The 14,132-nt window shown below is 43.0% G+C and overlaps 1 protein-coding gene and 4 non-coding genes across 9 annotated transcripts; 1 reads left to right on the top strand and 4 right to left on the bottom strand.

Annotated features, from left to right (window-relative positions):
- The first annotated feature begins 1,260 nt into the window (after nt 1-1,260).
- Nucleotides 1,261-14,029, top strand: prox3 (prospero homeobox 3). Of its 5 annotated transcripts, none has more exons than XM_046380914.1 (7): nt 1,261-1,577; nt 5,040-5,114; nt 5,400-7,267; nt 7,375-7,488; nt 9,071-9,183; nt 9,482-9,587; nt 12,006-14,029. In XM_046380914.1, exons 3-7 carry the CDS (start codon nt 5,402-5,404, stop codon nt 12,177-12,179), a joined length of 2,373 nt encoding a protein of 790 aa, XP_046236870.1. In that variant the 5' UTR covers nt 1,261-1,577; nt 5,040-5,114; nt 5,400-5,401; the 3' UTR covers nt 12,180-14,029. The 5 variants fall into 5 exon arrangements, with proteins under 5 accessions (XP_046236870.1, XP_046236872.1, XP_046236868.1 ...); XM_046380913.1 differs by lacking the exon at nt 1,261-1,577 and adding an exon at nt 2,137-2,920; XM_046380916.1 differs by lacking the exons at nt 1,261-1,577; nt 5,040-5,114; nt 12,006-14,029 and adding exons at nt 2,129-2,920; nt 10,086-11,965.
- On the bottom strand, nt 7,916-7,989 carry trnai-aau. Its single transcript has one exon. It is a non-coding gene; the product is annotated as a tRNA-Ile (tRNA).
- On the bottom strand, nt 8,347-8,420 carry trnai-aau. Its single transcript has one exon. It is a non-coding gene; the product is annotated as a tRNA-Ile (tRNA).
- trnai-aau lies at nt 10,294-10,367 on the bottom strand. Its single transcript has one exon. It is a non-coding gene; the product is annotated as a tRNA-Ile (tRNA).
- trnai-aau lies at nt 10,842-10,915 on the bottom strand. Its single transcript has one exon. It is a non-coding gene; the product is annotated as a tRNA-Ile (tRNA).
- Nucleotides 14,030-14,132: the final 103 nt, after the last annotated feature.

Genomic DNA, 14,132 nt, shown 5'->3' with positions numbered 1-14,132 from the left:
TCTCTTTAGCCGCTAAATGCCCCAGCGTGTTCACAGACTAGTTGCTAACGGCGTCTGTCAGCCGTTTGAAGGACTGAAGCTAATGTACGGTGGGTTTGTCGGCGCTCTCTGCTGCCTTTGGGAACGGGACTGGAGTCCGCAGGCGGGAAATCAAAACACTGAGCTAATAGAGGCTAAAGCACTGAGCCGAGGTGCACTGCGGTTTGTGATGATCCTCTATGGGATCGCCATTACGAGTGACCTCTTTCATATTAGCCACTGTTACTATAACTGATTAATGCAGAACTAAATAGGTGTTAATACCTCACACAATCCCTCACTTTATTGTATTGTTCTTGCTTATTTGTTGTTTCCTCTTTGCTATCTCTCTCTCTCTCTCTCTTCCTCTTTCTGCTTCTCTCTGCTTTTTCTACCCTCCCCCCCTCCCCTCTTTCTCCCCCCATCACTCTCTCACTGTAAGTAAATCAATGAACATACACTTTATGCCATCTATTGATCCTTTCATATCTGTCTGTCCTCACACCCTCCTGTTTTTGCACTCTCTTGTTTCTCTCAGTTTTGCTCTCCACTCTTTACCCCCCATCCTTTTTTCTCACCCCTTTGAATTCATAATCTCTTTTCCCTCTTTCTCTCTCTCTCTCTCTCTCTCTCTCTCTCTCTCTCACTCTCTCTCTCGCAGTCAGTCCCCTTCTCTTTATATCTCTCGCTCTGGGACATCCTATTTATATGGCTGGCACCTTCACGCTCGTACTGAAGTGTGTGCATGAGTGTGTGTGTGTGTGTGAGAGAGTGAAAGAGAGTGTTTGATGTTGGTCTAAGTGGTTAACATAATATGAGTCCTCAGAGGGATGACGTTCCCGCACTCACACACGCACTCACGCACAATTTTAGGCTTTTTGGTCGGCTTTTCTGTGAGCAATTTGTTCTTTTTTCGTATTTCTCCAGCTTGTGCAGCAGATCCGTTTATTATCTGTCAATTGCATTCTCCCACTCTGCCACTTTGTCCCAATACACATACACTCGTACACACACCTTTTTGGCTCGACGGCCTTCCTCCAATGACAAACACCCGGTATTATCTTTTGTTATTTATTATTGCAGATGGATCCGTCATTTCATGACCCGCCGTCTCTCGCCATTCTCTCTCTGCATATGTTTTTATTTATTCAGACCTCTCTCTCACTTTCCCTCTTTTCCTGCCCTCTCTGCATGTTTATGTTTATTCAGACACATCTCCCTCTTTTTCTCTCCTCCACCCCCCCCAATCTCTGCCTCTGCACCCGCATGTCCAGCTTTTGTTACCAGCCTCGTTTCCATAACAACTGCGACCTTTTTGTCATGCCTAACCATTTTTAATCAGAGGCAGGGAAAAGACAGAGATGAGATGAGACAGAGAATTTGGAATGAGAAGGTTGCTCAGGTGATGGGTTGTGATGGATGAAACAACAATTTATCCTCAAAAACAGATAACAGGAGGATCACAACAAGCCGACGGATGGAAAGTGGCCCTGGTCTCAAGGTGAGACCCTGTGAACAGTTTGGAGGCACGTTTAGATGGGCAAGGTTGCCAGCAACAGGTAACAATGTGCTGCTCAAGGTCGAACATTTCCTGAAATGTTTTCCTGAAAACCAGATGTCCCTGTGTGATTAAAACAAAAAGGCCAAGGTAAATGGCTGAAGGTGCATTTTATCGAGTCTTCAATAAAAAAAAAAGCTGTGACGCACCTCAAAGGCAGTGATGAACAGGGTGTGCTTCCCGTGTTGCTTCAGAATGAAGTGCTTCACAGCCTTCTCTGTCATTGATTGCTGTTCGCCTTCATATGACAGCCATCAAAGGGGGTTACTCCAGCATTCAGGTTATATCTCAGTGCCATGAAATCTTTAAATACTGCAGACTGTGCTCTATCAGTATGTGTGTATGTGTTTACACAACTAAAATCACACATAGGTATGCATGATTTTATTTGTGTTAAAGTCGTCCAAAGCTATGCTGAAACGGTGAAGGCAAATCGTGTACGACATAAATTTGGACACATAATTTCACAAAATGTTCAGTTTGGAATCAAATTAGGTGTAATTCTTATGGAATGTGTTATGTTTTAGAATTGAAAAAGCTGGAACTGTAACATAACTGCATGAAGATAACTGTCATTTCCGTGTTCTCTGGGTTTAGTTTTCAAAGAAGATTCCTGTGGTGAGAGAAAACTGCTAATGAATTACCACCATAGTGTAAAGGCTACCAGCCTTTCCATTATTCCTCCCAAAGTCTGTGACTCCACTATAAGGTGGCATCAGCCTTACAGACTTTGGCCTCCAGTCTCTTCGAGGTATGCACGTCGCGTGCAGGTGTGTCTGTGTAGGGAACACGCAGACATCTGCAACAAACTGTTGCTATCATAAACGATCAAAAAAGGTAATTGCGTTAATTTGAAATCAGACAGCATTATTTCTGACTATTTAAACCAGCATTGTGTGTGTGTGTGTGCGCGCACGTACTGGGGGTCATGCCAACAGGGGAGGGACCGGACCGTCAAGTGGCCAGCTCTCGAGCTCGCCCGCCCGCCCACCGCGCGCCACTCCACACCGGGAGCAGCGCGTGAGGATGATGCCAGCTAGAGATAGATGGATTGGCGAGGGAGGGGGGGAAAAAACCCCTGCAGAGTGACACAACTAGAGTAGAGGAGGTGGTTGATGAGTGAGAGTAAAACTGAGAGAGTTAGGGAACAAAGACACAAATAAAGAGAAAAAGGGGAAGGGGAAATAGCCGGAGACCCGCTATTGGCTGGCTCCCTTTACTCCGCACCGATGTCCGAGGCCCGCCCGGTGCCAGCGGAAGACAGTCGAACGATTGAGCGCGCACAGGAGGAACTGTCAGTGGAGTGGAAAGCTTCGTGGAACGGACGCTCTTCCCTGTGACAGAGTGAGTTCATTTTTAAACTTGTAGCGCAGCATAATGTTTGAGATGTTCCGCGTTTACTAAGCCGCGACGTTCCATGTCAGTCTTTTTTCCCCCGCTGGTTTCTCTGTGTGTTTATTTATTTTTTGTTTCGTACTGCGACATAAGTCTCCACAGCTGCCAATTAGTCACAGGACGCACCGCGGGCGCGCGCGCACACACACTAACTGACAGCTCGTGCCTCAGAACGGCCAAAGCGGATTCCTCTCGCGTGGCAGAACCGGCAGATGTTGCCCCGCGGAGGCTTAAATAAATTAATGATATAATTAATTAATTGATAAATCATTTAAAGTAACGTTAGATCCACTAGCATAGATAGATAGATATTGATAGATAATCATCAATAATTTAAAATCAAGTTAAAGATCGATTGCCTGTTTAGGTGACTGACCTAATAATATTACCTTCTAATGAAATTTATTTTAAATAATACTTCGGATGTTGTTGAAACACGCAGACTCCACTTTCATTACTGACAGTCGGGTTGATATTTATCCATCTTATCTTTATATCTTCATGTGTCGTACAGTTTGACCACAAAAATGTATTTTTATATTATTTTGATGTCTGTGTGCGTATGGGCCTGCAAGCCAAATACTTGCGACACAGATTGATAACCTGTTGGCCTGTGTGATTTCTTTTTCTCTGTATTAACACACACAGATTAGAATTTCCAAATTTATTTGACTGACATTTAATAGCAGCGGGTTGTGTGTGTTTTGTCCAGTGTGTGTGTGTGTGTGTGTGTGTGTGTGTGTGTGTGTGTGTGTGTTGCCTCTCTGGGCAGCTTTTCCAGTGACAGCTACAGCAGTCCAAGAGTACCATTCTTAAGTCTAATCTAGTGATTAATAGCTTTCATTTTCATTGCTCAGTGTTCATATTTTTTGCGCAGCTTTTCCGCTGGCTTTGAAAAGCTAATCTGTCCCTGATATAAGCGCATTGCCTGGCTTGCCATCTGGGCTGTATTATAGCAGAGAGGCGAGGGCATTTGAATAATTGATATTTAGCTATTTATAGTAGGATTATTCTCTTCATGTTGCACCAGGGGACAAATCTATCTGTCTATCTATCTATCTATCTATCTGTCAGCATCATTTTTAATTCTGACCATAAAAAGTAGCTTAATCAGCCTAATCACAGATATTGTTTTTGCAAATACCGTTTCCAAATTTTCTGTATTTGCGTCTGCATACTGCGCGTCCTTTCAGTCTGCCCTTACATCTGTCCATTTATCATCCCTTCATCTTTCTTTTCGGTGAGTGGTAGTGTATCCATCTGAAGTGGATTAGGGGTGTTACCGAAGCTAAGTAGGACGACTGTTCACACACGCTCTCACACATGTACACACACTAAAACACACACACACACACACATGCATAGACACATACATATGAGCTACTCAATCCATTTCTCTCCCCAAGGACCATTGACCATTGTTAGCCCTCTCTCAAGCCTCTTTTGCTTTCGTGTGAATGTGTGTGTGTGTGTGTGTTTGACGGTAAACACTCTGATCAAACAGTGCTTAACAAGCTGCCTGAACTGATAACAGAGAGAGAAAAGGAAGAGTGGATGAGAGAGGAAGGAAAAGGGGTAAAGGGGCGTCAGGAGGGAGAGGAGGTTACAAGCTGGAAAAAAAGCATGAGGATGTGTGTTTTTGATCTTGATTTAATAGTCAAATATACTGTTATTTATAAGCCCTTTCCCAATCGCTTCCATGCTCAGTAATATTTTAGTAATGTTATGCTGTTGGGCTCCATGCCAAGATCCACCTCCATATACAGTCATCTCCTTCCATTTTGTCTCATGGAGTTCTAACTTTTCAAACTTTGTGCTTTCTTAGACAGCACACAGCTGATAGAAACAGGAAAGGCAGGGTGAAGAGAGGTGGGTGATGTGGGACAGAGATCATGAGCCACATGTGAAACTACTGCACCACCAGAACATGGCCTGGTCCAGTGTGCTGTTTCCTTCTTTGACATGTTAGCTAAGGGTTGATAATATCAGCCCTCTGAATAACTGTCAGCACCGTTTGGGAAAACTCACTGTCTTCAACGCTGTCGCAATGTATGCTTATCTTTTGCAGCTCATTCTTATCACTGTGAAAGTGGAAGGGGCTGTCCTAACCTGTGATAGATCGCCGACTTGTTTTGCTGTGCAGGTAGGCGGAAGTCACGTGTCAGTCTCGACATGTAGTCACACATGCCTTACAGTAATGCTATTTGGCATTATATCTCTGGTGGATAAAAAGGCCCTTAAGTGCACGCAAGTGTTCAAACTTCAATAGTTAGTTCACTCAAATTATAATTACAGCTTTGGTTACCACAAACAAAATTCTAAGACATTTATCTGCATGGCTGGATAGGAGTTTAAATAAGAATATATACAGTTTTGTATCAACAGTAATTCTGTATTTTTCAATCCTTCTCTGTCTCCCTCTCTTCAGTGATGGATTCTCCCACAGATCTTTTCGATGACTCTGCTCCCCGGATACATGCCTTTGCTCCCACTCACAGCTCCACGGATCTCCCTGGAGTTCACCCTCAGCCCAGCGCAGGTCGACCTGCCTTCAGACCACCCGGCTTCCCTCTCATCCACCACCTCCTCCAGCCAGGTGGCGCCGCCAGGAGGATCGGAGGGCAACTCAACACAAACCTGAGTGCACACAGACACCTGGAAGACAGAAATTTGGAGGAGGACAGAGGAGAGCGGGATGGGCTGTTGGAGCAAGGGGTGGAAGGAGGAGAGGAAGGCGTGATGGAGGGAGAGGACAGCTTGTTCGGGGTTAAGAAGAGGCACAGCGACACAGCCCCCACGGCCGAGTGGAACCACGATGTCTTGAAAGTGAAGAGGATGAAGCTGGAGAGTCGACCAAGAGATGGGGAGGCGGAGGAGAGGGGCAGGAGGCGGGAGGGTGGAAGGGAGGGCAAGAGAAGAGAGAGGGAGGAGCTGAAAGAGCAACTGGAAGAGGCAAGAGAGAGACTGCAGGCCCTGCAGGAGAAAGTATGGAGGGCTTTTGGGGAAAAGCACATAGTAGAGGAGGAGAAGAAAAGGAGGCACAGTAATAGAGGAGGAGGAGATGGAGGAGAAAGAGAGGTGGGGATGATGGAGGAGGAGGACATTACAGGAGGGATGTATGATGAAGACAACACTGATGGTGGAGAAATGGAAAAGGAAACTTTCTCCCTACTCTCTGTTTCCCCTTTTGACAACTCCCACAAGAGGAGAGAAGACAGGTCAAAAGACAGAGAAGGGCAGATGGAGAGAGGAAGAGGAGAGTTTCACCTGGAGGGCGTGATGGAGGGAGCGGGGCTGTGGTTGGATTGTGGAGGTCTGGTAAGGGGAGACTGGCACGGGATGGAAGACGATGGTGAGGAGGGAGGGCAGAAGTTTGCTCAGGCGCTGAAGCTGGAGTTGGGCAGCGCTGTGGCACGAGTCATCGATCGAGTTCTGCGTCTTTACACCGAGATGACAGATTTCACTCCCTCCTCTCCTCCTGCCGCCATCTCTTTCCTCCCGTCCGATGTGGAAAACGATGGCGGGAGGGAGAGGGGAGTGTGGATGGGACTGTTAGCGAGAGGAAGAGGGGAGGAAAAAACGAGAGGTAAGGAGGAAAAGCCAGGGCTGCAGGATGGAGAAAGAGAGAAGCAGCTCCAAAAAATGAGCAATGGGAGCATGATGCCTCCTGGACAGCCTCATCACACTGACGCATCAGATCTGGCAATGCCATTGGCTGTCCAAAGGTCACCTGACATACGAAAGGCTCACCCACTCCTTGGCCCACCTCTCACTTCTCACCTAAATCCCTCTCATCCAAACCTCTCGCTTCATCACCCTTCTCTACCTCGCCCCCCTACTCTTTCCCAACCTCCCCTCTTGCCTCCAGCCTCACAACCTAAGGACCCCTCCTCCTCCTCCTCCTTCCATCCATCCTCATCCTCCTCCTCTTCTTCCTCATCCTCCTTCCCCGCGCCGCCCCCTCCTCCTCCTCCACCTCCTCCGCCACCTCCCCCTCTTCCTCTCCCACTTCTCCACTACTCCATGCAGCAGCTCTTCTCCCGCTCTCTACACCACCCTCAGCTGCCCCACCTCCCCCCATCCCGCAAGGACTATTTGAACTCCGACCCTTTCTTGGAGTTCTCGTCTCACCCGTCGTCTCACCCTTCTTTCCCAACACTCCCTTTGCTCGGTCACTTAGACCCTTCGCTTGCACGCCACGCTCATGGAGGCAGAGAGAGGGACAGAGGGATGAGGGGAGATGGAGGGATGAGAGGAGGGATGGATGGAGGAGAGCTTTTTTTGTCATCTGGGGGAATATCCTTTTGTCAACAAGGGGTGGGGAGGGCAGGTATGGGGTGGTTGGATTTGTGGGGTTTTTTTATGAATGAATCTAAAACGCACATCTCCTTAACTGACCTCATGTATACACTCAGGAGGGCTTGTCTCCCTGCCATCTGAAGAAAGCCAAACTCATGTTCTTCTACACTCGATATCCCAGCTCCAATACACTCAAGACTTACTTCCCTGACGTCAAGGTGTGTGTATCCTATCACAGTGCTGGATCATGCTTTTGTCCAATATTAGAAAACATTTAATTCAAAGCCACTATCACAAACAGCTGGGAATATCCAGTGCTTTATTATTGGTTCAGGAGCTTGTTTTCTTTATGTGATTACATTATAGGGTAACTATCTCTAATGAAGCGGAGTTCAGAGTACAATATTTCCTTCTGAAAATTAGTGAAGTGAGTATAAAGTGACAATAACCAAGTAACACCACAGAGTGAATATACTTATTACATAGTTATTTTCATCTGCTCGTGATTTCTATTTCAAAGTTTGCAGTTGATTCACAATTCACACTTTATTATTTGTCTGTAGTTTGTTTCCTGTTAATCCTGCTGATTTAGATCTGTGATTGTGACATGATAAATTGCTAATGTTTATTCCATGAAAAGCAACGTGGCCCGTACGGGGATCGAACCCGCGACCTTGGCGTTATTAGCACCACGCTCTAACCAACTGAGCTAACCGGCCATGTTTTTTATACACTCAGATGACCAACCTCCTCGTGTCAGAACTATTGTTGACAGCTTAATGTTCTGTAATCCATTGTTTTTCTTTTAAAATTTATTCTACTATAGCCAATTAAATTGAGTAAAAAATATGCAAGTATAAGTATAAACTAAAATATAAAGGCCTGATTCTCAGCAACCTCAGAATTGTTCTTGAATAATCTACTGAGTAAATGTACTTAATCACCACCATAGGTGCTATCTGTTCCACTTCAACTGATAGTTCGAAAGCTGCATTTTTAAGAAGTTAAGTGCCGTCAGTGTATGACCACTGGAATCACTTGTTGCTCCTTATTTTGTTTACCTCTCAAAATTTACATGGCCCGTACGGGGATCGAACCCGCGACCTTGGCGTTATTAGCACCACGCTCTAACCAACTGAGCTAACCGGCCATGTTGTGTTTTGTAATGGTAATTCGCTGAATGGCCGGGTACGGGTATTAGATGGGTAATAGTTGCATTTTTCTATTTAAAGTCATCAAAGGGTAACCTAATAACACGCAATATGTTAAATAGGAGAGGATATTTTACAGTTAAAGAGAATCCTTTATCGCTTTGTGATTGCAGCATCAAAAGAAAAAAAAATACAAACGCACCAAAAAAGTTGACCCTAAACCCCCCCCCCCAAAAAAGGTCAAGAAAGGTCAAATGCACATAAAATGCAGCCTTTTGAAAGTTGTAAGTTATTTAGCACACTGTCATTTCTGTTTGAATGTTTGTTGATACCAACATCTGCCTGGGAACATTATCTCCAATTGTGAACCAAAGTGGTATTAGTAAACACACTTAACCATTAACAATCAAAGCAAACAAAGAATTGTTGTTGTCATATATTAGGTTATTGTGATATTAATATGCGAATAATAACATTTTCCGTTATGAATCACCAAAACATTTTTTGCCTTCATTTGAGCTACTGGCTAAATTTTGAAGTATTTTTTATATAATTATTCATGCTAATTGGAATCATTTAATAAGCACAACTCTTTTACTGTCCTGACCTGCTGGCTTCCTGTCCTGCTGTTTTCCTGTCCACTGTGTAGTTTAACCGCTGTGTGACCTCCCAGATGATTAAATGGTTCAGTAACTTCAGAGAGTTCTTCTACATCCAGATGGAGCGCTTTGCACGACAGGCTGTCCGCGAGGCTCTCACCCGGTTGGTTTGAGTTGGCACTGGTTCATGTTAAACTCATTTGCTGCAAAACTTCCATTGTTTGACTGAGTTTTATTGGAGGTAGTACAATGGCACTGAATTCTCACATTAGCTGACACACTATTTCCACTATTTCTTTCAGTTTACACAACTGCTAGCTGCTCCACCACATAGAAAAGACTCGGGATGTGGATGGTCAAAAATAAATACTAGTTGAATATAAACAATGCAAAGAAAAGTGAGCATGGATTTTGCAGTGATTTAATTTAAGTCAGCCTTGTTGTCTTTCTGTGTTACCCAGGGACGGTGCACCTCGTCTGGGCAGAGAGAGTCAGCTGCGAGTGAGCCGTGATACAGAGCTTTACCGCATACTGAACATGCACTATAATAAAAGTAACGTCTACCAGGTGAGGAGAATGGGTCAATATGCAGCTTTTCTGTATTCTGCTGTCAGCTTGCTAACTGTGTAAGTCCTTGGATGGAGTCTATATTATTCTGTGATGATGCCAGTGTAGTGAAAGCAGGAGGCTATTATTTTTTTTTATAGGTCGGGGACCTTGAGTCTCATTAGTTTTCTGCAATGGCATATACTAATACTTTGCTACAGCAAATATTCTTCTCATTAAAATTTGATCGTTATGTCCTGCAACTATTTCATTCAGGCTTTGTGTGTTTGGACATATGCATAACAAAGTCCGGTTAAATGAAAGGGACAGGAAGAAGACATAGGATTTGATTGTATTTTGTCCAGGTTCGTGTAATCCTTGTTATCCTTGTGTAATACTTTTATGGTGCAATATATATATTAGTTTATTATGATTTTGATGAATACTTTGTTTCTGCATGCTGAAGTTTTTTATTACACTCTAAGTACCTTTTATTTACTTTATTCGTGCCTTCGTTAGTGTGTTTCAGGTTATGCTAGAGGGCCCTTGAAGACGCTGTCTGAGTGCGTGCATCTTGTATACTTGTTTTTATCACTGTTTGGTATACTTTTACCACCTGAATTTCCTGATTGGGAGTAGTAACATTTACCTTGACCTTGGTGTGAACTGTAGATCAACAAGCCATGAATGAGAACATTGTTTGTTAGTGGCTGTGTCAAAACCAACGTGGCCCGTACGGGGATCGAACCCGCGACCTTGGCGTTATTAGCACCACGCTCTAACCAACTGAGCTAACCGGCCATGTTTTCTATAGCATCAGACGAACAGCCTCCTCACGGCAGAACTTGCACTGTAGCTATTGTTAACACTCAGTAAGTCATAAAATTGAGGTGGAGAAAATAAGAATGAAAAAACAGACAAATTAGAACCTTTAAATATATTAACACTACTACTACTGCACTGCAGGAGAACTGGCCTATATGATTTAGTGGTTTAATTTACTGCAATGTATTGTTTTTAAATGATTATATGATTTTAAAATGTGAATCTCAAAAGTAACTGGTTATAATATCTAATTAAACAGAGTAAAACAGCACCTCTTTCATGTTTCCCGATGAAACGTAGTAAAAGTAGCACTGGAATTTGATTGATATTCTATAACTGGAGTACTTCAACATTGAGTAAACTTACTTCCTTTTTACCATTGGTGAGATTGGTCTTAAATTAAGTGGATAGTTTGTAGTCTCAAGTTGTGATACTACTTCACAATAAACATGGCCCGTACGGGGATCGAACCCGCGACCTTGGCGTTATTAGCACCACGCTCTAACCAACTGAGCTAACCGGCCACATAAGCACTTGAGTTTGGTGTCAATCCACTGTGTGGCTCACTTTCACACACACAGTATTTCATTTTACTGCTCAAAAATATCTTGTTTTTTTTATATTAGTAAGATATGATTATTGATGTAATGACATATTTTAACTCCACTCAAGAACTTGTAGAAATTACCTCAGGATATAACAATAAAAAAAAGCAAAACATTCACTCAAAGCTTAAAACCCGTACCTGTGCTGAAATGAAAATGAATTGTTCTGAGAATTTATTTGAAGTGTATTTAAAGTCAATGAAAGTGAATGAAGCAAAGCCTCATCTCATGGACCACTGAAGAGGGCACAAAGGCTAGATGGAGAGAAGTCCTTGTTGTGGATTAATGTAGGCTGTTGGGTGCTAAAGATTTCATAGAAATGCTTAAGAACTGAGATGTTAAATCAAGCTCATTGTGAGTTGAAGAGGATGCAGCCAGCATAGGCCCTACACAGGTGTTTTGAGCTTACCCTCTGCTCAGAATGAAACTGGCAGCTATGGAAACAGGACTTTCTCACTGCAGATATTTCGACATGCCATAAAGCAGGATGAGCACACGACAAATTAATAACTTTTCCTCTCACTTTTTAATTATGCCCACATTCCACTAGCAGCTCCAAGGCCTTGGTGTTATTCATGCTTTGTCACAGAGCTATCATTCATGTTAGTTTTCACACCTGTTCATGCTGTAGTAGAAGTCAAAGTGATTAACAAAAAAATCATATTACAGGAAGGTCATTCAACTTCATACAGTAATAAGAAATGATAGGGATGAATGTAGTGTGCTCTAACAGGAGAACCAGGGACATATCAGTGAGACATAGTCTGTGTATTCCCAATGAGATCCAATCAGGCACAGTAAGTGAAAACACCTGTGTGGGTGTAAGAGCTTTAATAACACTATGAATGCAATTCTGTGTTTTGGTTGCATATGATTTGTGTGAATTATACTGGACTGGGAGAGCAGTTTCCAATGTGAAACTTTTTCTTCTTTCTTTTTTTTAAACCTCATTTCTACCCTGATTCTATCAGAGTACTATATCCTCTGACCTTCACATTTCTGTCTTTAGGTCCCGGAGAGGTTTATCGAGGTGTCAGAGGTGGCTCTGAGGGAGTTTTACTCAGCCATTTGGACTGGGAGAGACAGCGACCCCTGCTGGAAGAAAGGGATATATAAAATTATCTGTAAGCTCGACAGTCCTGTACCAGATGCGTTCAGACTGCCTGGCTGTCCTGTCGGCTGATGATCGAACCGCTTTCATCTGGTACATGTATCCAAATGCACAAATACATGCATAAAAACACAAACTTACTGAAAGTAGGTCATTTTTGGTAAAGCATTCGCAAACTGTACATTTCAACATTGTGAGAACTGGTATGAGGGAATGCGCAAGATTAAGATTTTGCAACTCAGTTCATTCATAATGCATTCATTTTGAAAACAAATGAGATCATCTTAAGATAGCAAAAGTATTTCGTTTGCAGGAAAACACACATTCACGCTGCAATGGACAGACACACACAGGTTCAGTAGTGGACTGTCAGGCTCATAAGGGTCTTGTGACTGCGCTTAATCGAAGAACGTGACCATACCGTTGAATTAAAGCAGACAGCGCAGGAATTTGCTCTCCAAACATTCTTCACCAGTCATTTGACTTGTGAAGTCACAGCACTGCTGTACAAGTTTGATGAGACCATGACCATGAAAATAAAAGCTGCTGCAGCCACAGGTCTGACATTGACTGAAATATGCATCATTTCTGTGTATGTTGTGTTACCGTGAGATGGCTGCAGTTTCAGATGTGTGGTTAAAAAAACATGTGAGCCTCACACTCTGGCTTCACAACATCCATTCACGTGAAAATATAATCTGCGTTCACTGATTGCCCCTTGTAAATTATTCCAGTTCACAAGAAGATACCACTCTATGCATCCTCTCAGTAATCGAATGTACTGCTGACAACTGTTTACCATAGCATGGGCACCGCACAATCACATGTTTCAAATACTTTTCAGACAAAGAGTCAACAACCTGAGTACATAGCAAGTTTCCCATTTTTGAGAAAATGTTGTGTAATCATTAACAGTCTCACACAGACCGCAACCAACTAACACATCCAAACATTTCAGTTCTGCTGTCCCTCAGGGCTGCTCGCTGTTTTACATTAGAGATTTGTCCGAACATTAAATGTGATTGTTGTTTGCTAGAAACGGGAAGTACTTTCTCTGGAAGTACCTTTTTGTTTGGTGTACACCACAGCATGTACATTTTAGATACAGATATTTGTCCATGGATGCGTGGATGCTTTCCTCAGTGGCACATGGCTGCCATGTTTGCGTTAGTCTGAAGCTGGTTTTCGTATCCACTAGAGAAACGAGCCTTGAAAATCTTTAAAGAAAACACAACGACTCAGACAAAGAAGAATATAGTGGAACTGCTGAAATGCTGAAATTTTAAAGAATTATCGCAGCTTTGGTTTCGGTGGATTTCTTTTGCTCGTATATCCATCTCTTTGTTCAATATTAAATTATGACAGAGCTTTGTACATGATGGCACATTGCAATCAAATTGTAATTAAGAATCTGCCAAGAGGGACAACATATTAAATTTAAAATAGTAAAATTAATGTTTTGCCGTTTCCTTGATGTACTCTTATTGTTGAAATAGTCACCTTCTCTTTTTATATTGTTGAAACGTGATGCTAAGCTGAATAGGCCAGTTGCACAATCAGTATACACATGGACATTTGTTCCTCAAAGTTAGTGCAGAAACTTTCATTCTGTCTGCTGTATATCAGGACTTTTATCTAAGAGGAACTTGGGCTTTACTGTTCATGAAAATGTTGGTCGACTGCTCCACATAAAGGCCTCCTCTGGCTTCATCACAACTCTGTGAGACCGAGCCCGTTATGTAACCTCTTTGTGACGTGTTTTCAGGTGCATGATTCCTATATTTTGCATTTGCATTTTGTGTTGTAATCTCTTATGGTTGATTTTATTGGTCTCTCTTTTATATTGTAAATACTGTGCCTCATTCAAACTTTGGTGAATTTTGGTGTTTAAACTTATCGGTGAATTAAAATGATACCAGGCTTGTGATGTGATGTCTGGATTCACACACGCACACGCACACACACATACACACATATAAACAAAACACACAAGCTCTCTGATGTTCAGGTCCTGGTAGCCAACAC

Source organism: Scatophagus argus, chromosome 23 (assembly GCF_020382885.2).
Source record: "Scatophagus argus isolate fScaArg1 chromosome 23, fScaArg1.pri, whole genome shotgun sequence".
Classification (NCBI taxonomy): Eukaryota; Metazoa; Chordata; class Actinopteri; family Scatophagidae; genus Scatophagus; species Scatophagus argus.
This window is presented reverse-complemented; position numbering and strand designations above follow the sequence as displayed.

What these genes read in the sequence shown, in the direction of transcription:
- prox3 (XM_046380912.1), top strand. An exon ending in CTTACTTCCCTGACGTCAAG is followed by an intron (nt 7,489 to 9,070) that starts GTGTGTGTATCC and finishes TCCACTGTGTAG; the next exon opens with TTTAACCGCTGTGTGACCTC. An exon ending in ATAAAAGTAACGTCTACCAG is followed by an intron (nt 9,588 to 12,005) that starts GTGAGGAGAATG and finishes TTCTGTCTTTAG; the next exon opens with GTCCCGGAGAGGTTTATCGA.